Genomic DNA, 25,116 nt, shown 5'->3' with positions numbered 1-25,116 from the left:
TTTCTCAAAATAATGTTGAAATTTTCAATGAAGTGGGAAGAATCGCAAGATTCTGATGATGATTTTTTTTTTTTTTTAAACAAATGGTGATGTTTTCATCCAGCTCAGAAACACTAAGTGCGGTCTAACAGAGACTTTTTTCCCTTTCGTCCTTCCTTTATTAAGGAATTTGTTTTCCCTATTGCGATTTCTTAGGTTGGGTGGGTTTTCTGGGGGAAAGCTATGTACTTCAGTACACTTTGATTTGATCAGTCTCAACTCACTTTCCTATCTTTTTGTAAAATACACATGACATAAAACCTCCCATTTTGACCATTTTTAACTGTGCGGTTCTGTGGCATTCAGTACGTTCACAGTGCTGTCCGAGCTTCATCACCATCCATCTCTACAACTTTCTTCATCGTGCAAAACTAAACCCCTGTACCCATGAACCACGGACTCTCCAGGACCCCTGCCCCTAAGCCCTGGCAACCCCCCACCTACTTTCCATCTCTATCAATTTCACTCCTCAAGTACCTCGTATAAGTGGAATCATACACTACTCGTCCTTTGGTGACTGGCTTATTTCACTCGGTATAATGTCTTCAAGTGCTTATCCATGTTGTAGCATATGCAGAATTTCCTTCCTATTTAAGGCTGAATTATATCCCATTGTATGTATATACTACATTTTGCTTCTCCATTCATCTGCCAATGGACATGGGCTGCTTCTACCCCTTGGCTATCACGAATAATACTGCTGTGAACATGGGTGTACAAACATCTCTTCGAGTTCACGCTTTCAATTACACTGGGTACGTACCTAGAAGTAGAATTGCTGGATCAATAGTTATTCAATTTTTTGAGGAATCTCTGTCTTTTTAAGTTTTATTTTTAAAATGATCATACAGTAAAATTAACTAGTCTTTTTCTTTTAATTGAGTGATTTTTTGAATTAGCAATGTCCTTGTTTTTTAATTTTATTTTAAAGACATTTATTTTAGAGAGAGAGAGAGTACACAGGCAGGAGGGGCAGAGGGGGGGAGAGAGAGAGAATCTCAAGCAGATTCCCCACTGAGCGCAGAGCCTGTCACCAGGCACCATCTCACAACCCTGAGATCATGACCTGAGCTAAAACCGAGAAGTGGGACGCTTAACTGACTGAGCCACACAGGCGCCCTGTTTTTTATTTTAACAATTGTTTTGAACAGGCAATACATGCAATTTAAATGGTATAAAAGTATACAGTGACAATCTCCCAACCCACCCTGTCCCCAGCCACACAGTTCTTCCCAGAAGCATACACTATTTTTAGGTTTTGCATATTCTTCTAGAGATCTACACTCTTATAAACATATATATTTACCTTTTTTGCCCAAAGAGTAGCTAATGCTATTCAATTTGACTCCTTCAACTTTTTACTCAATAAATATTGAAGATCTTTCTGTATCAGCGCATAAAAAAACTACTCATTCTTTTTAACAGCTGCATCATTTTCCATTGTGAAGATGTACCCTAATTAGCAAGTCCTCACAAACAGTCACTCAGCTGCTCAATCTCCAGCAAGTACAACAAACAATGCTGGGATTACTAACCTTCTGGGTGGAGGTCATACTGTAAATATGCAAGTACATCAGTAGGATGAACTAACTGAAAGTGAAAATGCCTGTTCTAAGACAGTGGTTCTCAACTGGGGGTGGGGGGTGGGGGGGAGGCAATCTTGCTCCCAGGAGACATTTGGCAATGTCTGGAGACATTCTTGGTTGTTACAACTAGGGAGTGCCACTGGCACCTAGTAGGGGGAGGCCAGGGATGCCACTAAACACCCTACAGGGCACAGGACAGTCCCCCACAACAAGGAATTAGCTGACCAAAATGTCAGTGGTGTCCAGGTCGAGAAGCCCTGCCACGACCATACATGTGTGTTTGGTACAGAGTGCTAAACTGCCTTCTCTAACGATCAAGCCAATTCTGCTCTGCAGCAATGCCTGGGACTGCCTGTGTTCTTGCCCAGTCTCTCAACAGCCTTACCAAATTTTCTACCATTGCTAATCTAGGAGAGGGGGGACATGGTCTCTCACTACAGTTTTATTCTGCGTTCCTTATGAGTGAGGTAGAATATTTTTCATAAGTTTGAGACTTTCTATAAGTCTTTTCTATAAACTATAGCTTTTCTATAAACTGCATTAATCTTTTGCCCATTTTGTCTATTTTTTGTGAGATTTTTCTTATTAATTTATAAAAAGTATTTGTGTTTTAAGAAAATTAACTCCCTGTGATATTAGTCAACACATTTTTCCAGTTATTTATTTTTTGGCTTTGCATATGATGGTTTTTGCTATGTAGAAAAACTTCACTTTTATATAACTGAGTTTATTGATTTCATGGTTTCTGGGTTTTATACTGTAAAAGTCCCCCCTATTTGAAGATTATAAGAAAAATGTTCCCACTACTAAGTTTAGGACTTTAATGGTTTTATCATTTACATTGAAATCTCTGATACATCTGGATTAATTTCACCATAACATATATATAGCTCCAACTTTGTTTTTTCCTAAATGACTACCTAGTCATCCCAAATTACTTAATGAATAATCTGGTTGTGCCTCACTGTAATACCTTTCCCATAAACTAAATGTCAATATCAAAAATTTATCAGATACTTGATCATATACCTGACATATACATGATCTGTATTGGGCTTATCACAGGACTTCTATTTTTTTCTTTAATCTTCCAGTCTATTCATGACCTTGTTTTAAATACTGTAACTTCAGGGGTGCCTGGGTGGCACAGCGGTTAAGCGTCTGCCTTCGGCTCAGGTCATGATCTCAGGGTTCTGGGATCAAGCCCCACCTCAGGCTCCTTGCTCAGCGGGGAGCCTGCTTCTCCCTCTCCCAGTCCCCCTGCTATGTACCCTCTCTTGCTGTCTCTCTCTCTGTCAAATAAACAAAATATTTTTTAAAAATCTCCTTGTTATCTTAATTGGAATACCATGATTTCACAACTCAACTTAAACAGAGCTAACATTTTTATGATGTTGAATCTTCCTAGCCTAGCACTGTCTTTTCATTCCTTGCTTCACAAAGTACAGTCTATGGCACGGGCATCACCTGGGAACTGGTAAAAATGAAGACTCTTGTACCTATCCAATCAGAATCTGGATTTTAACAAGATCCCCAGATGTCTAGTTTGCACCTTTCAGTTTGAGAAGCACTGCTTTAATTCACTTTGGAGCAAACCAATAAAATTATTTTTAATTAAGTTATCAGAATGCAATAAAAACTTGTCAAGAAGCATTCAGTGAATATCTGCTATGTCTAGCATAGACATATTCCTGTAGGGAGATCTAAACATGGACCTGGAACCATCAGTGGACACTCTTGTGAGGAAAATGATTAAAGAATACCTAAGATAAAATATAATGAAGGAGCATGAGCCAAGGCATTAAAAACAAGTTCTACTGGGGCACCTGGGTGGCTCAGTCGGCTAAGTATCTGCCTTCAGCTCAGGTCATGATCCCAGGGTCCCAGGATTGAGCCCCACATAGGGCTCCCTGCTCAGTAGAGAGTCTGCTTCTCCCTCTCTCGTACCCCCACCGCCGCTCGTGCTCTCTCTCAAATAAAATCTTAAAAAAAAAAAAAAAGTTCTACAGCTATGAGGGATGTGCTGAGAAGACCAGGAACTGTAATCCCTACCTGGCACCCCACTTGTAGAATGGGGCTGTTATCACAAGACAGGCGGGCCACTGTTCCCATCTCCAGATCCAGTGCAGCAGTACACAAGTTTTGCTCAAGAGGAGAGGCTATAAAATAGAGAGCTCTAGAATGCTGCCTGGAAGAACTGACTTTATTTGGAACAAAGTGTGGGGAGTTCATGCCTAAGTACTTTGTGGAAAACTATGGAGATCTTTGGGGTGAGCAATTAAGAGGCAGCTGTTAGTTCCACGATATTAGTAGCAACAAGCAAAACAGTAGACCAGCTAGACGTTTAACAGAACCAGAGAAAGAACCATTAAGAGACCATAATTCCACAATTTTAGTAGCAAAAAGCAAAACAGAGGACCAGCTAGATGTTTAACAGAACCTGAGAAAGAGACCACTGGGGTTGAAGCAAACCTCAAAGACTGCCAAAAAGGTCCCTGAAAAGAGGCCTGACTTTGATTAAATCAGAACCCAGGGTGTTGTTGAATGCAACAGAACAATCAGCTAGTAACTAATGAAGCCTAACAGCTGGGTATGATACCAATAGAACCAGACCAGCCAGAAGCTTAGTGGGAAGATAAAGAAAAGAGTCATAGAGAACTGAGCAGAAACACCAATCATTCCTGGTTGTCAGGGACACTATCCATGATTAAGGCTGCCCCCTCTAAGGAGCAACACCAGAAGCTACCAACAGCAGGAGAAATAGACTTTACTACATTAGTCCAGCCAAATAACTAAATAAGCAAGTGGGGGGTGGAATTAGTATCCAGCCTTGCTATAATATTATCTAAAATGTCCAGTTTTCAACAAAAATTACAAGATAGGCAAAGCAACGGAAAGTGTGACCCACACAGGAAAAAAAGCAGGCAACAAAAACTACCTTTGAGGGAGTTCAGATGGTGGACTTAGCAAAGTCTTCAAAGCAGTTATTATAAACATGTTCAAAGAACCAAGGTGACAATTTTTAAAGAATTAAAGGAACATATGATGATAATGTTTCATCAAAGAGAAATATCTATAAAGAGATAGAAATTATTTTTTAAAAAACAAATGGAAAATTTGGAATATTTTCAATACAATAACTGAAATGAAAAATTCATGGGAGGAGATCACAGATTTAAGCCAGCAGAACAAAGTATTAGTAAACTTGAAGGAAGATTGATATAGATCATGCAATATGGAAAACACAGAGGAAAAAGAAGAAAAATTCAGTCTCAGAGAAATGTGTGGAACACTACTAAGTGTACCAACATTCATGTAATGGAAGTAACAGAGGAGAGGAGAAAGAGAAAGGGGGAAATATTCAAGAAAATAATGGCTGAAAACTTCCAAAATTTGATGAAAAATATTATTTTGATGAAAAATATTAAGCCACACATCCAAGAAGCTCAACAAATTCTAAGTAGGAAACTGGAAAGAAATTCACGCCCAGACACATCATACCCAAAATGCTGAATGACAGGCAAAGAGGAAATATTGAAAGCAGTGAGAAAACACAATTCATCACATTCAAGGGAAACCAAATAAGAGCAAAAGCTGACTTCTCATCAGGAACAATGGGAGGCCAGAAGGCGGTGGGATGACATATTCTAAGGGTTGAATGGGGGGAAAAAAACCTGTCAAACAAGAATCTTATATCCAGCAAAACTATCTTTCAAAAATGAAAGCAAACAATGAGCATACTCAGATCTTGGTTTCTAATGCTATTCTCAAATAAAAGGAACTAGGACTCCTTGGAGAAATGGCTATTTCTAGGGCTGGAGCAGAAACTATAGAAGAGTCTCAAGCATTTTCTAGTACCAGAAAAGAAAAAGTGTTAACACATACACATGCACACACACACATACACAAATGGGGATATGTCAAAGGGACACAGAAGCCAACTGAAAGAGCTCCCAAAGCCCAAGGTGAAACAATGTGAGTGCTCGCTTCGACAGCACATATACGAAAATTAATATCCATGAATTGACACTAATATAAACGATTAAAAAATAAATAGATGGAGGAGAATAGACAAATGTCCCAGACAGAAGAATTCCAAATAGTTTATAACTCCCCACTTAAGTGTGAGCTGCACATAATAACATCCTTCCAAAGAGCTGAGTCTGAAAATTGGAGGAAAGAATAACTGTACAGTAGAGAAACCCTAATAATATTACATCAGGGATGTGATCAAGGTTATCATCTGCAGTGGTTAAGTCATGTTGACAGTATGCTCCCTTGATATGATGTGATGAAAGTGGCACTTGACTTCTGCCATTTTCCTCCCCAAAAACCATTTAACCTCAGTCTAATAACAGGAAAGATAGCAGACAAATCCTAAAAGAGAAACATTCTACAAAATACTTGACCACTTCACAAAATCGTCAAGGTCATCAACAACAAGGAAAGCCTGAGAAACTGTCACAGCCAAGAGAAACCTAAGGAGATGTGGCACTGAATGTAATGTGTTATCCTAGATGGGATTCTTTTTTTTTTTTTTTTTTTTAATTTTTTTTTTTTGAAGATTTTATTTATTTATTTGACAGAGAGAGAGACAGCCAGCGAGAGAGGGAACACAAGCAGGGGGAGTGGGAGAGGAAGAAGCAGGCTCATAGCGGAGGAGCCTGATGTGGGGCTCGATCCCATAACGCCGGGATCACGCCCTGAGCCGAAGGCAGACGCTTAACCGCTGTGCCACCCAGGCGCCCCTTTTAAAAATTTTTTTTTTTGAAGATTTTATTTATTTATTTGACAGAGAGAGAGACAGGGGATTCTGGTACAGAAAAGGACATCAGGTAAAAACCAAGGCTACATGAATAATATTAATCATAATTATTAATCAATATTGGTTTGTCAATTTTAATAAATATTCCACTGTAAGCTGTTAATAATAGGGGAAATTGGGTGTGAGATTTCTAGGAACTCTGTACTCTCCACAATTTTCTCAATTATAAAATAAACTTTATTTTTTTTAATGAAGGATAAAGACATTCCCAGATAAACACACACTGAGATGGGCGCCTGGGTGGCACAGCGGTTAAGCGTCTGCCTTCGGCTCAGGGCGTGATCCCAGCGTTGTGGGATCGAGCCCCATATCAGGCTCCTCCGCTATGAGCCTGCTTCTTCCTCTCCCACTCCCCCTGCCTGTGTTCCCTCTCTCGCTGCCTGTCTCTATCTCTCTCAAATAAATAAATAAAATCTTTAAAAACACACACACACACACACACACACACACTGAGAGAATTCGTTGCTAGCAGACCTGCCTTATAAAATATACTAAAGGAAGTTCTTCAGGCTGAAAACAAGTGACACCAGAAAGTAACTTAAACCCATGTGAAGAATACAAATAGCACAGGTAAAGGTGATTAGGTAAGTAACTATAAAGGACAAAAGAAAACTGCCTATTCTCCTTCTATTAACTGGTTTAAAAAGCAATTCATAAAGCAATAGGTATATAATTCTTTTGTGGACCTGGGACATATAAAAACATAATATATTTGACAATAACAGCGAAAAGAAGGCAGGGTGAAACAAAGCTATATTTGAATAAGGAAATAACACCAGATGGTAACTCGAGTCCAGAGGAAGAAATGGAGAGAACCACACAATGGTAAAGAGGAAGGCTAATACAACAAACTCTGTGAACATATTTCATCTCTGGGGCACACGGGCGGCTCAGTCAGTTGAGCATCCAACTCTTGATCTCTTGATCTCAGCTCAGGTCTTGATCTCAGGGTCATGAGTTCAAGCCCTGCACTGGGATCCACACTGAGCGTGGAGCCTACTTAAACAAAACAAACAAACAAAAAAAACCCCACACTTTATCTCCTTTCTTCTCTCGGGTTTTGGACCCCTTCCTCACAACATTTACAATATTAACTCAAAATGGATCATAAACTGAAATGTAAGATCTATAAAATTTGTAACAGAAGACATAGGACTGAATCTTCATGATATTAGGTCATGGTTTCTTAGATACAACACCAAAAGCTCAAGTGCAAAAGTAAAAATAAACTGCGGCTCACCGAAATTAAAAACTATAAATAGCATCTTCAAGAAAGTGAGAAGGAAACCCACAGAATGGGAGAAAATATTTGCAAATCATATATCCGACAAGGTATTTGAATCCAGAATACATAAAGAGTTCTTACAACTCAATTACAAAAAGACAAATAACTCAATTAAAAACTTATTCAGGGGCTAAGGGTTTGAACAGACAATTCTCAAAAAAACACACGTGGCCAATAAGCAAATGAAAGACTGCTCAATGTCATTAGTCATTAGGGAAATTCAAATCAAAACCACAGTGAGGTATATCAGTTCATGCCCACGAGGACAGCCATTAAAAACAAACAAATTTAAAAACTCCCAAAATAACAAGTGTTGGTGAAGATGTGCAGAAATCAGAACCCACACACCTTGGTGGGAATGTAAAATGTACAGCCACTTTCAAAAACAGTGCCACAGTTTCTCTAAATGTTAACCACAGCATCACCATATATGACCCACAATTCCACTTTTAGCTGTATGTCCAAGAGAAAAGAAAACATACATGTACACCAAAACTTGTACGTGAAGGTTCATAGCAGCATTATTCATACGAGCCAAACACAACCCATGGGAAACAACCCCCCCCACTAATGAATGGATAGAATGAGGTCTATCCATACAAGCAACTATGATTCAGCCATGAAAAGAAGCAAAGTCCTGAACATACTACAGCAGGAATTTTGAAAATATTGTTAAATAAGCCAGTCATGAAAGACTACATACTGTATGATCCCTTTCAAATGAAATGTCCAGAACAGGCAAATTCACAGGGACAGAGAGTGGGTTAGTGGTCACTGGGCTGGAGAGTGGGAGTGACCTGAGGTGGGGAACGGACAAGGATTTCTTGCAGGTACAGGGTTTCTTTCTAGAGTGACAAAAATGTTCCAAAATATTGTGCTGATGATTACACCATCCTGGGAATATACTATAAACCACCAAAATGTGTACTTTAAATAGGTGAATAATATGGTATGTGAATTATAACCCAACAGAGTTGTTAAAAAAAAAAGTTCACAAGAAAACTAAAATATACTAAGCAGTGACTGTCAGGCTTTTAAAAACTGATGTTATGTTTTACTTGTAATCTAATAAATGTCCACCCAAACAAATACCACAGAAATCCTGCATGGGGAGAGCACAGACTTTTGCTCTAACTTTGTTACTGGCAATTCTGTACTGAGACCTGCTTTTGTGCAGGTGTCGGTTCTCCTGGTCCTAACGGATCACAAGGCCTGTGACACCTACTTCACAGATGCGGAAACTGAGGCCTCTCTCAATAAAAGGCTTGTTCAAAGCTAAAACCTGGCAACACCAAAGCTTATGCTCTTTCCCCCATCTTTCGAAAAAGTCCTTTGAGTCACATCCTTGGTGTATTTAGCTCGCTGAATTCAACTGTATGTGCTCAGCAAAATGGTGAGAGCACTAAATCACAATGGAGATGGAAGGAGCTCATATCACGCCACATGTCTGTTCCCACAGTGACCGCAGGCCCGGCAGTGGGCTCAGGACAGAAGTCCCAGGCCTGTCATCCCAGCATCCACCACACCGAGTGAAAATTACACACTTAAAGAACTCTCCTTTACAAAAGACACTATATTTTGGCATGTGTACTTCTCATACCAATTAGATGATTACGAGCATTACAGGCTTTTTTGTGATGTTGTATACAAGACACTTTGAGTATGGTACTTTATGGGTCACTTAAGGAATTCTCGAGGGTTATTTGGACACTACATGATTTCTAGATGATTTCGTCTTTTCTACACAATTTTTCTGACTCTAGACCCTAACCCAGAAGTAAAATACTACTGGACTATGAGTCTCCAGGTACCCCCATTTCCTCTTTCAATGGCCCAGAGTTATTTTGACTTTTATGGTCTAGGCTTTTCTAGACAAAAACCAAGATGGCTTGAGTTTTGGTGTACATTGGCTCATGCCTTTGTAGGCAGAAGGAAACAAACATCAGAAACAGCATATTTTACCCTCTCCTACCTCTTCTACTTGTAGGATTTCTTTTTCAATTTTTTCAAGTAACTCATTTCTCAGCAAGATCTCCTTGTCCAGATTGATGGACATTTCCATTGCTTGGCGTAGCTTGCTCTGAAATATAACAACACAGCAAGTCTTGAGCAAAAATGATCACTCAGAACTACAGGAAGGACAGACAGCTCTTTATTAAGCAGGATGACAGCCAAGACCATCCAGGAACTTGAGCCTGCCTTTCTCAGAATCTTGATACCTACCTACTTGGTAGGGGAAGTAAAGACCCGCAGAGTGGCCGGACACACCAGGACCCAAATCCTGCCCCACCATTTACTAAAAGAAACTTTGGGCAAGTCCCAGAACCTCTCTAAACTTGGGCTGGTCACCTCATAGGGCTGTGGAGAGGCTTCAGGGAGATAATGGTGGTAAAGTGCTGAGCACAGCCCTGGACACGTGGAGAACACTCATACAAATGGCTGCCATTGCCAGACAAAGAGAGAGACACTCCCTGTGAACTAGGTGCTACGGGCATCCCACTTCACAGGTGGAAGAACTGACTCTTCGAATGGGCAAATGAAGAATTTGCCCAGGGTCATAGAGATAAGAGGTTAAGCAGGGTTTGAACCCAGACAGTCTGACTCCAGGGCCCAGCTCCACCGCCACTGGCCCTGGAGGGCTCCTGCACCAGCTGCCCTGCAGCTTCCCCTTGTATCAATTGCTGCTGCCCGTCACCAGCCCCCCCAGGCCCCTGCTTCTCAGATTCGCCCCCTTTGCTGCACTATTGTCTCCCAGCAGGGAAGGGTCAGCCTGGAGGAGTTGGGACATGCTCTGCTGGGCTGAAGAGTGAGCCAAGTGACAGAAGCCAGTGACTCCAGGGGGATCACTCCACGGACTCTGAGAACGACTCACCCTGCACCAGGCACTGACCAGCACGACAACCTAGGTCCTACCAGACAAGATACCGGCTCACAGTCTGTAAAGCCGCAACCGTGCCTGGCACTGAGAATATGAGGACTGTGGTCAAGGTTTCCCTGGGGGAAAGGATACTGGAAAGGGAGCTGAAAGGCTGTCGAGCATGTCTAGGGAAGAGGGGAGGGGAGAACATGCCAAGCTGAAGAAAAGCCTGGGAGGGGGGCTGCTGGTGCAATATGCTCAGGGTATCAAATCTTAGACCTGGCAGAAAAGCCTGGAGCCACCTGCCTGGGGACGTCAGGGCACTGGGGGCCAGCCCCGCCATTCCTCTTCTCATCAATCCTCCCTTCTTTAAGGCTCATGTCCTGCTCCACATCCTGCACGACATCGCTCTGTTTAGGAAAGCGCCATGGGTAAGAGACCAGACCAAGGGGGTGGGCTGAGGGGAAGGGGAGGCAGTGCAGGCCTCCACTGCAAACCAGAAAGTCAGGTGGGAGCAAACGAGAGCAGAGGGAAGGCATTAAGCCCACAATGCAGAGAATCAGGGCAGGAAAGAATGGACCTGCGAAGGCTACTGCAAGGCAGTCCCTGGCTCCGCTGGGGCAGGGCCCTCAAGAAGGAGAGCTATTTGTGATTCTGAGCAGGACAGCAGCCACTTGAGGTGGCCACTTCTGAAGAGGCACTTTAGCCTTCTCTCGCTGTGTAACAAATTACCACAAATTTTGTGGCATAAAGCAACACCCATTTATTATCTCCATTTCTACAGGTCGGAAGTCCAGGCACTGTGTGGCTGGATTCTCTGCTAGGTAGGCTCCCCTGAGGATGAAATCAGGATGCTGGCTAGAGCTGGCTCTCCTCTGGAGCTGGGGTACTCTTCCAAGCTCACAGACTGTTGGCAGAACCCATTTCCTTGAAGGTGTAAAACCAATGTCTCCGTTTCTTTCTAGCTGTGAGCAGGAGGTGGCCCTCAGCTCTTCACGGTCCCTCTACCTTCAAGCCAGCAGCGGAGAACTTCTCACCTAGAGAATTCCCTCCATATTTCAAATCCTGACTTCCTCTTCCAGACAAAACTCTCTGCCTTCAAAGGGTTCATGTGATTAGGTCAGGCCCATCCAATAATCTCCCTATCTTAATGTCAACTATGGCATATCATATTACATAATCATAGAACAGAACAGAACCCATGGGATGCCTGGGTGGCTCAGTCGTTAAGTATCTGCCTTCAGCTCAGCGCATGATCCCAGTGTTCCGGGATCGAGCCCCACATCAGGCTCCTCTGCTGGAAGCCTGCTTCTTCGTCTCCCCCCCCACCCTGGCTTGTGTTCCCTCTCTCGCTGGCTGTCTCTATCTCTGTCAAATAAATAAACAAAATCTTAAAAAAAAAAAAAGAAAGAAAGAAAGAAACAACAGAACCTAATAGTAGAACCCATCATACCCACCGCCTTGGAGCCTGTACTGGGTATATACACCAGGGGGTGGGGAGTCTTGGGGAATATCCTGGAATTCTACCTACCACAAGGCACTAGTTTACATGGGGATCACTAGTTTACAGTCAGTTAGGAATGACACACCATGGCTGTCATCACACACTTATATTCTACCAGATTCCACCAGGCAGGCCTTGACAGCATAAAGTTGGAGAAAAAGGTGCCCCTTTGGCTGAAGCTCACGCACCAAACTGACAGAAGAGACCACATCTGTCTCCTTCATACCTATACCCTCGGCACTTAGCCTGGTGTCTGGCACGCCACAGGTCCTTGTATATTTGGTAACAGTTATTCTGTACATGTGCTGTCAAAGCGAACACACTGGTAATAGTTATTCTGCATGCTGTCAAAAGGTCTTACATGTGGGAGTTGGATATTTACATGCAAGTGGTACCTCCTGCCACCCTCCCATCCCCTAACATACACCTCAATTGCTAGCAGCTCATTTGACCATACTGGCTGAGGACTTGCTTTGGCTAGGCACTGTCCTCAGTGCTAGGAACATAGCACAGACCAGCCAGAGCTCTGTTCTGGTGGCGAGTCACAAAAACCTTCCTCTGACCCATGGTCCCTAGTGGAATCTCCATGCAAATCCAGCTGAGGCCTGACTCCAAAACTCAACAGTTGTTCCACCTCCATTTCTCCCAGAAGACCAAAGAACTGACACACGGAAGAAATGAGCCTGTTTCTCTCTCAACCCATCGCTGTGTCCACCGGAAGACTCCTGTGGGCATCTCCTTCCAAGCTCCACCATCTGCTTACTATTCTTTGAAACAGGTCTACAGGCATGACGATCCCTGGGATTCTGACTGGAGAAGCTCCCATTCCACCCACTGTGGCCTGTGTTGCTGCTGCATGTGTGTCGCAAACAATCTGTCCTCTGCGTTTAGACCTGTCCTAAAGAGCTCAGGCCCTGGACCTGGCAGTTTCATTTTATAAACCAGTAGCTCCACTCCAAACCTCTGGCTCTTCTACACAAGACCTGACAGGCCCTGTGCTACTTAAATTGATTCCACAGGATATGATCAAGATCATACGTAACCACGTACTACCCAGCTCTCCAGCCAACAAGGGCTCAGGAGTCACGGGTATTGGCTTCATCTTGAAACAACAGTGATCAGATAAGCTAACCACTGATAAGATCAAAGTGGATGATCTGTTGCAGACGGATGACACATAAATTTCAAAATGCCAGCACAATGTTGTCTACAGGCTTTATGCCGAGGGGAGGCAGTTGGGTTAGGTGGGACACGTGCTGGACTAGGAGCCTCAGCCCTGTCACAGACTTGTTGCTTGAAGCTGGAAATTCCTCTCTCTTTGGACTTCAGGTTTTTCATTTTTAAAAGGAAAGTGTTGGACAAACATAATGGTCTAGGGGCGCCTGGGTGGCACAGTCGTTAAGCGTCTGCCTTTGGCTCAGGGCGTGATCCCAGCGTTCTGGGATCAAGCCCCACATCAGGCTCCTCCGCTAGGAGCCTGCTTCTTCCTCTCCCACTCCCCCTCTCGTGTTCTCTCTCTCGCTGGCTGTCTCTATCTCTGTCAAATAAATATATAAAATCTTAAAAAAAAAAAAAAACCATAATGGTCTAATCTAAACACTTCCAAATTTACATTTTAAAATGACACTGTGTGGGCCGAATGAAGACCACCTGAGAGTTACCTAAGCCTGGAGCCACCAGCATCCTGTGGGCACTAGGCCAGGGGTCAGCCACCTTGCTCTGTAAAAGGCCAGATAGCAAATATTTAGGCTTTGCAGGCCAATAGGCAAAATTGAGGATATTATGTAATTACTTATATTAACAAAAGAAAAAAACAAATTTCCACACGTTTTATTGATGAAATTCAAAATATAATCATTACGTACATTCTGGAATACAGGTCTACTAATGAGAAGAATGGAATTTCTGGGGGAGAAATCAATTTTGCTTAATTGGGTTTCAAAGGTAGCATTCTCTATCGAATTGGTTACAAATATCCTTCTGTAAAAACCATTCTTAGCTCACAGGCCAGTGGGCAGGATACTCTGGCCCACAGTTAGCTGACTATTGCATTATACAGTTGCTGGCAGGGTGGCTGGGTATTCATGGCTATAGTCCCTGCTTAATTATTACTAGTACCTCTTTTTCTCCCACAAGGGTTCTGTGTGGATGAGGAATTATATATTCGTTTTCTGATCTTTAGCTAGGAGAGTTTTCTTCTGAAGGGTTTTAAGCAGGGAAGTGCCTCTTACAGGCCTAAATTAAATAGGGCCCTAAATGTGGTTAGTTCTCAAAACTCACTATGCATAAAAATCATGGGGGGGGTTTAAAAAAAATAGATGCATGGCCCTCATCCCCTAATTCAACTGGTCACGGTTGGACTAGGGTGTTTGTAAACTTAAAAAAAAAACAAAAGTTCTCTGGGTGGTTGCAATGCACAGCTAGGGTTGTGGGAACATTCAGAGTATTTGAGAAGAATGGCTTTGTCAAAAGAAATCAGGGAGCAACAGTAGACGGAAGAACCCCAAGCCTTTGTGTAGCACCGCAGGGGTGCACAGGAACCTCACTGTGGCTGGAAAGGGGGATGTGGGAGGCCTCGGGGGCCTGGGCATCAGGGCGGACCTTACTTTGTATGCGCTGAGGACCTGCAGGGTGTTTCCAGACACCAGCTTTAGCTGGATCAGTTCTTGATTCTTTGCTTCGATTGTCTCTAAAAACTGAGCATTCTCAATCTTCAGCTGCTGAAAATCAACATCATGGAGGGCCTCGCCCACCTCTTCCTTCTATAGCTCAGAAAGAAGAAAGAAATGATGTGAGGTTGTGACTTTGGAATCTGACTCACACCTTGCAGTTCTGGATGAGATTCTGAAAGTCAGTCATCATTCAGTCATTCAACAAACATGGACTGGGGATCTGCTTGGTGCCAGGCATGGTGCAGGGCTCTGGGGTGGAGATCTGAACAAATACAATACTCCCTGGCCTCAAGGAACACATATTCAACCAGGGTTCACAGAGGTCACAGTGTGGTATAGTGGGAGGGGCAGAGGGCACACGGAAGCCCCTCAGCCAGGCCAGAGAAGAATGGAAGACTGGGTCAGGGAAGGTTTCCCACAAGAGGTAGTGTCTAGACAGGGCTATGAAAGAAGAATAAGAAGGAGACCATATAAAAGTTATTTTTACCCTGGAAAACCAGGACCAGCAGCCTGTAAATTCCCTTCCTGTGATCACATGACATTCCTGACCTGTGGTTGTATCAGGGTACTGGGTTCCCTCCCCGACCTGGCCCGTCTTACCTGCCCCACCAGGTCTAGGCCATCTTACATTGGTGGTAGGCAAGAGCCAAACCCGGGAACTGTTCCTCAGCCCCACGCTCTACCCACGCAATACTACCTCTGAGGAGGCTTTTTCCCTTTCCCCTAAACCAACACAACAATTTCCTTAAGCCCCAGTAATGACGTATCCTCCAGCTCAAACACTCCTAAACCATCTTCCACATGAGGCAAATCCCCCGCTGTGGCTCTGTGGTCCCCGCTGCTGTAGCCTCTGGATTAGCAGTTATACATCCTGCATTTCCCTACCATCCCCACTCCCTGCAAGTCCATGAGCGCCTCGGAACAGGACCACCTCAGTCTCAGCTTTGTGCAGCAATGGCTTTTAGGCTAAAAGTCACCCGTCTCCTCCCTCTCTTCCACTTAAATCCCGTCCTCAGGATGCGTGAGCTTGCACAAAGCCTGGAGTGGCAGGAACTCTCTATCCGGAGACAACTCCTCTCTACTTCTTTCTTACACTCATCTCATAATCTCAAATCTCCTTTGTTGACACAGCCACTCTGGCCTTCTCTTCGCTGGGGACCTCCAGGGCAGTGCGTTCTGTCCTCCCCACAGCATGTGCACTGGGAGCCCGCAGCAGGCCCTCCTGAGTCTGTTTGGGCCCATCAGCCCCAGGCTGTCTGACGGGCTCTGTTCCCCGTGCTCTTCAGCTCCCTCTCCTGTGTGAGCCCTACAGTACCAATTCTTTCAAGAGTGCAGCTCTCACAGAGACGCGGTGCTCCAGGTAGAGCTGCTCAGAACAAGAGGAGCAAGCCCACCCCTTTCTTGGGGGGGCCCTGTGATTCTCTGGGTGTAGCCCAGGCCACAACGTCACCTCCGGCTGAGCTGATTTTATCAGATACGCTACGGTTAAGCCACCTGGTACCTGTGCAGACATCTTGGGGGATCAAAACGGAGGAGCTTACATTTGTCCTCAGTCACTTCGTGTTGTTGAAGCTGTCCCAGCTTGCTGTCTTTCAGGATCCCAAGTCAATCAGGCAACAGTTCCGGATGCGTTAATTCTCCTGCACAACTCTGTGTGGTTGTCAGTGGCCACCTCTAATGCACAAGCTGTCAGTGCCCACATTCGAGTTAATTAAAAAAATATTGAGCTAGGAGGGATGGAGCCATGTAATCACATTCGAGAGGCCCTGGGCCAGGTCTGCTTATGGCCTTCAATCAGGAGACTTTAGGCGCTGCACAGGCAACCAAAGCACCCTCAAACTGTGCCACCCAGGCCACACTCACCAAAAAAGGTCAACAAGTACATCACGAGGGTCTTTTAAATTCAAGCCAACTCCATCTACAGATGTGCCGGCACTGTGACTGTAGGAGCTTCCTATCGCTGCTGTGACAAATCACCGCAAACTCAGTGCCTTAAAACAAAAACCTATTACATTACAGCTCATGAGGTCAGAAGTCCAAAATGGTTCTTGGTGCTGGCAGAGCTGCATTCCTCCTGGAGGCCCTAGAGGAGAATCTATTTCCTTGCCATTCCCAGCTTCTAGAGGCTGCCTGCTCTCTTTCGTTCACGATTCCTTCCTCTGCCTTAAAAGTTCATCACTCTGATCTCTGCTTGCAGCATTCCATCTCTCTCTCCTGCCTCCCTCTTACAAGGACCTTTGGGATTATATTGGGGCCACTCACATAATCCAAGATAATCTCTCTTTGAGTCAAGGGGAGATTATTTTAAGATTATCTCAAGATCCTTGACTTAATCACCTCTGCAAAATCCTTTTGCCATGTGAGGTAACAGATTCACAGACTCCAGGAATTAGGACATGGACATCTTTGGGAACGCACTGTTCTACCTTCCACGGTAACCTTAGGAAGAAAGAAAGAGAGAGAGAAAGAAAGGAAGAAAGAGCGAGTCACATACCTGCCTCAACTGTAAAAGCATCTTTTTCCTCTGCACTTTGAGAGAAACATTTTTCAAACGTAATTTATCCTTCATATTATCCTAAAAAATACAAGTAAACTTTAATCCACTTCTCTTCATCTTCCCTGTTGGTTTGAAAAGTTGGTAGGTCTGGGGATGAAAACCAAACCTTGAGCCCTAACATTCAGCATTTACTTTTAGGTCTTTTACATTTACCCAAGCTGGTATTGCTGTAACACTTCACTTATGATAGGGGCACCAGAGTGGCTCAGTTGGTTAAGTGTCAGCCTTGGGGTCAGGTCATGATCTCAGGGTCCTAGGATGGAGTTCTGCATCGGGCTCCCTGCTGAACAGAGAGTCTGCTTCTCCCTCTCCCTCTGTCCCTCCCCCCACTTGCGTGTGCTCTCTCTCTCAAATAAATAAAATCTTTAAAAAGAAAAACAAAACACTTCACTCATGACCAAGAAGCAGAGGTAACTTGGTCTCCTCTACGCAAATTTTCTACTGCTTTTCAATTCAAGATAATTTGGGCACATTCCTGACAAAACAAACTTATGATTCTTTGGTCTTTTATTCTCTTGGTAGTTTATATAATTTTCATCACTTATAACATGTTAGATTTAGTAACCCTTACTATGTTCAGGATCCAAAGCTTGACATGCTACAAAATCTTTGAAAGTGAAGGAACGTTTTATGTCTCATGGTTATAATAACGGAACTTAAAGAGCTTGAGATTTACCTGCCCCCCTCCACGCAGTCACCTGACTAGATGGACTCGCACCACTTTTCTCTAGAAAACATATCAGATCTTGAAACAAACAGCAACAATAAAAAAGAAAAAAAAATCAGTCTGAGATACTATTAATATTCAGCTGGACTGATTGACTCTAGCCTTGATAAATGTGCATTTTAAGACACGCACTTGGGGGGATGCAATAACTCCGCAAGTGTAGACAGCATTTATGGTGGACCAAATGGAGCGGGGCTGCTTCACATGGGTCATTTTTATGTCTGCATCCTATGAATCTACTCTCCCTTTCTGAGCCCCAGCCTCCTTCCAACTCACCCTCCGGCGGTTCATGTCCTCAATGTACTTCATCACTTTCTGAGTGGCCAAAATACTCCCTTTCTTCTTGGATATGGTTTTTAGAATATCTTTTTTAAACTCATGCACTGCTCTCTGAACTTCAGCCCATCGAATTTCAGCTTCCTCAATGATAGCCTGGAGGAGTCAGCACAGAGAAAGAACAGTTTCCAAAAATCCTCAGGGACATCTCCCTCTAAGGAAACCTAAGTTCTCAGGCCTCTTTGTGTCCTAATACATAATGTTTCTTCTTAGCCTTAGAAATATATCTGTAAGATACAAATTTGACTATATGAATGTTATTATTAAAAAGCAGGTCCCGGGGCTCCTGGGTGGTTCAGTCCGTTGAGCATCTGCTTTTGGCTCAGTTCATGATCTCCAGGTCCTGGGACCAAGCCCCACTTCATCAGGCTTCCTGCTTAGCAGGGAGTCTGCTTCTCTCTCTCCCTTTGCCCCTTCCCCCCCGCTCGTGCATGCTCTCTCTCTCAAAAAAATTAATAAAATTTTTTTTAAAAAGCAGGCCTCAGGGGCTCCTGGGTGGCTCAGTCGTTAAGCGTCTGCCTTCAGCTTAGGACGTGATCCCGGTGTTCTGGGATCGAGCCCCACGTCAGGCTCCTCCCCTGGGAGCCTGCTTCTTCCTCTCCCACTCCCTCTGCCTTGTGTTCCCTCTCTCGCTGTCTCTCTCTCAAATAAATAAATAAAATTAAAAAAAAAAAAAAGCAGGCCTCAAAAAAAGGGGGGTATCCATAAGAAGGGAGTGAAAAACAAAACCAGGGCCTCAGGTATCTCTACACATATATATTTCCATATCTGAAGTATTACTTATCCACTAAAAATTATAACATTAATATAATGTGATAGGATATAAAAAATATCTGGATAAAAGATATATACCAAAACATTACACCACAGTCACATCTGGAGAGACGGATTACTAGGGAGACCAATGCTCTTACTATATATACACTTCAGTAATTTGAAAAAAGATGCTATAAATGAATATATGTATTGACATGGAAAGACAGTAAGTGCAAAATACAATTTACAAAATAATATAATACTTTTTATAAAGAAAATTCAAATATGCCTAGAAAATAATCTAAACGCTAGGAGATACACACAAGAGTCAACACTAATTATCTCTGGGTGGACTGTGGATGTTTACAAATGTTCCTTTATCTTACCTGTACATTCAAAATTTTGCTACAACATAGAGATTGTCTTTAAATAAGAAAACACAAACACGTGCACACATTATTTGAAAGAATAAAATGAAAAGATATCCATAGCTACAGAGCAAATCATCTTTGTCCCGGCTTTGTCCCTGGGCACCAAGAAGCAAAAGCATCTCACTTCTCTGGCCAGTCCCTGCCCTCCCCATGGTCTTCCCGTGCCGGAACATCAATCCACTGTAACTGCCACTTTCAACGTATCACTCACTCTCCTACTCAGCCAACCTTATCAGGGTCCTGCTTTCTAAGGCATCAAAGATAAACTCCCCTGCCTGGCTCTCAAGGCCTCATAGCCCTACTCAAATGGATTTCCTCATACAGCCCCCCAATCACACCGGTCCCCTCGATGTCTTGGACTTGCCCATTCATTCCCACCTCCACTTCCTTGCTCCTGTCATTCACCTGACCTAGGGGGCCCTTCTTTTCCTAGTCCTCTACTTTATTCCTCATCGTTCTTCAAGATCATGTCAAGCCCTATGTATAGCCCCACCTCTTCAAAAACATCTTCTTTGGCCACACTAGCCCACATTAACATGCTATAATTCAACAATGCATGTTTAGGGGTGCCTGGGTGGCTCAGTCATTAAGTGTCTGCCTTCAGCTCATGTCATGATCCCAGGGTCCTGGGATCGAGCCCCACGTCAGGCTCCCTGCTCAGTGGGAAGCCTGCTTCTCCCTCTCCCTCTGCTTGTGTTCCCTCTCTCACTGTGTATCTCTCTGTCAAATAAATAAAATCTTAAAACAAAAACAAAAAAACAACGCATGTTTAGCAAGGGGGGAGGGCACAAATGGGGGGAAGGTTAGGTTTATGTGGTATAGATGATTCCATCAATAAAGACATGAGTCTACCGATCTGTCCCTCTGGAGACAATGAGTGTGAGTCTGCGTGCCCAGGTTTAGAAACAGAAACATTTAGGGGCGCCTGGGTGACACAGCGGTCAAGCGTCTGCCTTCAGCTCAGGGCGTGATCCCGGCGTTATGGGATCGAGCTCCACATCGGGCTCCTCCGCTATGAGTCTGCTTCTTCCTCTCCCACTCCCCCTGCTTGTGTTCCCTCTCTCGCTGGCTGTCTCTCTCTAATAAATAAATAAATCTTAAAAAAAAAAAAAGAAACAGAAACATTTAGAAACAGAACAGAAATATCTGTCCTTCATACAATAGTGCTCTCTAATATAAGCCAACAACTACATTCCATGGGCAACTGAATTAACAGTGATGTTTCTTCTCTGGAGGAAAACTGACCATTATTGGTCTCCAACAAAACATGGACCATGGTCATGCGTGCTGCACACAGAAGACGATTTAAAGGATTTTTCATCTAACTCAGTGACTTAAACCCCAGACTCCTTATATTATTAAGGAATTACCATGCATTTTTAAGGGCATTTACGGTTATTGTGGGTTTTTTTTTTAAGAATCTATATCTTAGGGGCACCTGGATGGCTCAGTTAGGCATCTGCCTTCAGCTTGGGTCATGATCCCAGGGTCCGAGGACTGAGCCCTGCATCAGGCTCCCAATTCAGTGGAGAGCCTGCTTCTCCCTCTGCCCCTCACTCAGCTCGTGCTCTCATTCTCGCTCTCTCAAGTAAATAAATAAAATCTTAAAAAAAAAACAAGAATCCATATCTTAGCGCCATATACTGAAATATTTATAGATAAATGATATATTGAGGTGTCACTTCATAATAGCCCAGTGGCCTATCATGAGAGAGAAATTGGAATATGGAGGAAACAAGGGTGGCCATATGTTCATGACTGCTGCATGTGGCTGTTGAGTACAGAGGGGTCCACTGTGCTAGCCTCTGAACATGTGTGCACTTTTGAAATTTTCCACTTAAGAAGTTTAGGGGTGCCTGCGTGGCACAATTAAGCGTCTGACTCTTGGTTTCAGCTCAGGTCATGATCTCAGGCTTGTGAGATCAAGCCCGTGTCAGGCTCCACGCTTGGTATAGAGTCTGCTTGAGCTTCCCTCTCCCTCTCCCCCCGCTCTTCCTCCCTCTCTCTGTGTCTCTCAAATAAATAAAATAAAATAAATCTTAAAAAAATTTTTTTAAATGTGTTGTCTCCTCAAGCAGGTGGGAAGCTCCTTAAAAGAAGGCCTTCAATTTGTCTTCTCCTACTTATGTTTCTTTCAAAATAAGAAAAATTATATGAACACACATACTTCTTGATGAGGTGGAAGTGGGGAGCCCAGGTAGGATGGGCTACAGAGAAAATGGTATACCTCATGATGCTGCAGGTCTCGTTCGGCATTTGCTCTCATGTGCCTTATTTCATCCTTCATGTCTTCCAGCTCCTTTTGGACAAGCTCACATTTTTGGTCGCAACTGAGGCCTATGACACGGTCCGTACCTACGCGGGATTTGGATCTACGCCTGCCTCGTAACTACAATACAAGAAAAACAAAGCCCGGTAGGAATTGATCAAGTTGGAATTGATGCTGAAGTTGGGCATCAAAATGACAACTCAAGTGACAGAGAGAACAAAGTCAACACGAAAGGATTCAGGATATTGGGCCCAAAATGATATGTATTTCACAAGTCAGCCTAAGGCCCCGTGCTAAAGAATTCAAAGGCCTATGGTGGATAATGAACTGAAATAAATAAGGGAAAGTGTCTTGAGGGTGTGGAAGGACTGTGAACCTGCTATAAACTAGCATTCAAGTCAGTGTCAGGGGAAGCCCAGGTCTCAATGCTTCCTAAACTGAACACAGAAGAGAAATGGCATCTGGGGGCACAGTGTTCAGCTAAAAAACCAGACAAAAATATTTTGGTTCTCTACACATTTAAGCCAAAGGTCACCAGAAGATGGCCCCAGGGAACATGTGGGCCTGAAGAGACATGAGACTGGCCTTCAAAATGTGTAAATATATTTACATCCAGTTTAAAATTTTCAAAAATTAAGTACCCACATTTGAAAATCAGGAGGTTCCACCAGAATAATCTAGATTTCCAGCTTCTCTTGTAAAATCAGCTGCTCTGGCAATAGCAGGCCACCTGGTTGGACTTTTAGATGGGCAAGGAACTCTCCCGTGGCCACAGCAGACCCACTTCGCTCCTATCTGTGGCTAGCTGGGCTTTGTAAACACTTGAGTCCCCCAATTTAAAGGAATTATTTCAAACAAAGATATTCTGGGTCAGTCAATCCACTATTAATTGAAATTGATTCCCTTCACATTCACTTGAAAGAGAAACTAGGGAGGGAAGGAAGAATCACAAGTAGCACAGGGAGAAAATCACATGCCACTTGGCCAAAGAGGGCACACCAAAGGCAGAGACCAAATACCCCTCGCATCTAAAGGGACAGACAGAATAAAAGAATTCTTAGGTCTCCACAGTGTACCTGTGCAAATTCTGCTCCTGACATTTTAATTTCCGATAATCGTGGATGTCGCTGATCCCTGGGCTCCAGTTTATTATAATATTTCTCAAACATCTCTGTCTCAGCTTTCAGAGCAGAGTTTCCATAGCTGCAAGACAGGGTACCTGAGTAAGTTTAAACCCCAAATAACTAGTATTTAACACTTAATAGCTATTACATATGACCTTCTGCAATACACTTAACCTCTTGGCGCCTCAATTTCCTCATCTGTAAAATGGGAATAACAGTACCCATTATCCGGGGTTGCAATAACGAATGCAAACAGAGCCTTTACAACAGTGCCTGGCACACACTAAGTGCTGTTTAAGTATTTGATTTTTTTTAATGTCTAATGAGCCACAAAGTTGAAAGACCTGGGATCATTTTGAAAATTGTTGCTGAGATGAAGCTACAAGTTCCACCTTCCAGTATCCTCTAACCCATTTGTGAAATTCCTTCTGAATTACTACATGCTTGAAAGTTATTACATAGCCACAATCTTTGGATGTTTCCTTTGGTTTATGTTTCTCAGCTGTTCTCTCCAGCACCGGAGAGATGAAGTATCCACAAGAAGTGTATTATAAATGGTGGAAAAGCTTTGAACAGATGGTTTTTAAACAACTAGAGATGACAACTAGAGTTTATCCTGTATATGCCTGCCAAGATTTTGACCTTTTTAGCATTTTCATATATATAACACACAGGTTATGCATATATATATATATATATATATATCAACAGCTTGGATATTTTCATATACTACTGAGTGAATTCCTGTAGGCTGAATTTTAGAATTAATGGAAAAGACTCAATGGAAAGCCCGAGAAATCAAAGCGCCTTTTTTTTTTTTTTTCCAGCATGTCTTGTTCCCAGCGTCGGCTGTGGAGTCGCACCTGAGTCTGAATCCCGGCACCACCACTGACTAGGAAAGTGAATTAACCTCTGTGTCTTGGTTCCCCACTCACTTTCTAGGGCTACTGTGCCATTATAGAAGGTCCTCCGTGCAAAATAATGGGCACATAACAGGCATTCAAAAAATTGTAGCTATTAATAATATTACCTCAGTTCTGACCTCAACTATGTATAGACATATAGAAGGTACATCTGTACAACTGCTAGAGCGGGATATGCCGTGAGACCAATAAGTTGTACAATTGACCTCCGAACCTCCGGAAGCGGGCCGGCCGTACCTGAGCTCTTCCACCAGCCCACAAAGCTGGATAACAGGCAGGTCGTTCTCCTCCCCACCTTGCAACTCGCTGACAGGGGTGTCAGAGTCCTCGTCAGTCATCACGCACCCCAAAAGTGGCCCTTGCCAATGCTCTGTGAGGCCAAGAGCGCTGTGCGCTAGCGGCCGAGCGTCACGCGGGCTGCGACCTAGCCGTGCGTTGCCTGAGCGACCGGACGCGTGCGTGAGGGGCGGGACTTCCAGAAGCTCCGCCCGGCGCCGCTCCGCCCTCCTCCGTGCTCACCGGAGCGCAGACATCTCCGCTTCAAAGATCATTCTTAACATAATAATACTAGCAGCTACTGTTTGCGCCGCACTTACTATGCCCTTGGCACCGTGTTAAGCATAGTTTATGAAAATCCTTGCGACAACCTTGTAATGTTATCTATCATTCTGTTTATTCTCCAAATAGAGGAAACAGACGCAGAAAGTTAATTCGATTTGTCGGAGTGTCTTCCTTCCCCTATCTCACTCTGAGGCCTCTCTACTCCATTCACCCTGTAGTGCTTCATACATTCTAACGGCAGTTTCTCTCAGATACTGATGTGCTGCATTCCTAGAAGGAAAAAATTTGGTTGATTATTAAATGGTATAAATTCAAAAGACAAACCTAAATAGAGATTACATCCTGGGGGAATGGATGGAACAGACAATTCCGGCTCTCGCTTCCAGTTAAATTAGGAAGAGTCCCTAAACCCGCTGTTGCAAGTGGAGTGAGGATAGCAACACTGTCCCGCCTCGCACTTTTTCATAGTCATCGTCTCATTTAATCTTCAAAACGGTCTTATGAAATTGGTATTACTGTCTTCATTTTACAGATCAGGAACTGAGCAATAGAGTAGCTTAGTTGAGTTGTCCGTGGTCACACAGGAATGGAATCAAGCTCTGGCAGAACCCAAAATCCATGCTGTTAACATCTACCCTGATGTGTGTCATGGCAAGGATAGGCA

General features: G+C 43.5%; 1 protein-coding gene across 2 annotated transcripts in view; it reads right to left on the bottom strand.

Annotated features, from left to right (window-relative positions):
• Window positions 1-24,346, bottom strand: part of CCDC113 (coiled-coil domain containing 113) — a 28,621-nt gene extending 4,275 nt beyond the window's left edge. The window contains exons 1-7 of one of the 2 annotated variants that reach the window (XM_026494874.4): window positions 24,129-24,346; window positions 22,921-23,047; window positions 21,803-21,964; window positions 18,329-18,484; window positions 17,263-17,343; window positions 14,703-14,858; window positions 9,708-9,815 (exon numbers count right to left, since the gene is read on the bottom strand). In XM_026494874.4, the coding sequence (XP_026350659.2) occupies window positions 9,708-9,815; window positions 14,703-14,858; window positions 17,263-17,343; window positions 18,329-18,484; window positions 21,803-21,964; window positions 22,921-23,047; window positions 24,129-24,229 (891 nt within the window). In that variant the 5' untranslated portion in view covers window positions 24,230-24,346. The remainder of the gene's footprint in view (window positions 1-9,707; window positions 9,816-14,702; window positions 14,859-17,262; window positions 17,344-18,328; window positions 18,485-21,802; window positions 21,965-22,920; window positions 23,048-24,128) is intronic. The other variant, XM_057314601.1, reaches the window with a different exon arrangement.
• Window positions 24,347-25,116: the final 770 nt, after the last annotated feature.

This window comes from Ursus arctos, unplaced genomic scaffold (assembly GCF_023065955.2).
Source record: "Ursus arctos isolate Adak ecotype North America unplaced genomic scaffold, UrsArc2.0 scaffold_19, whole genome shotgun sequence".
Lineage (NCBI taxonomy): Eukaryota > Metazoa > Chordata > Mammalia > Carnivora > Ursidae > Ursus > Ursus arctos.
Note: the sequence above shows the minus strand (reverse complement) of the source record. Positions and strands in the feature narration are given on the sequence as shown.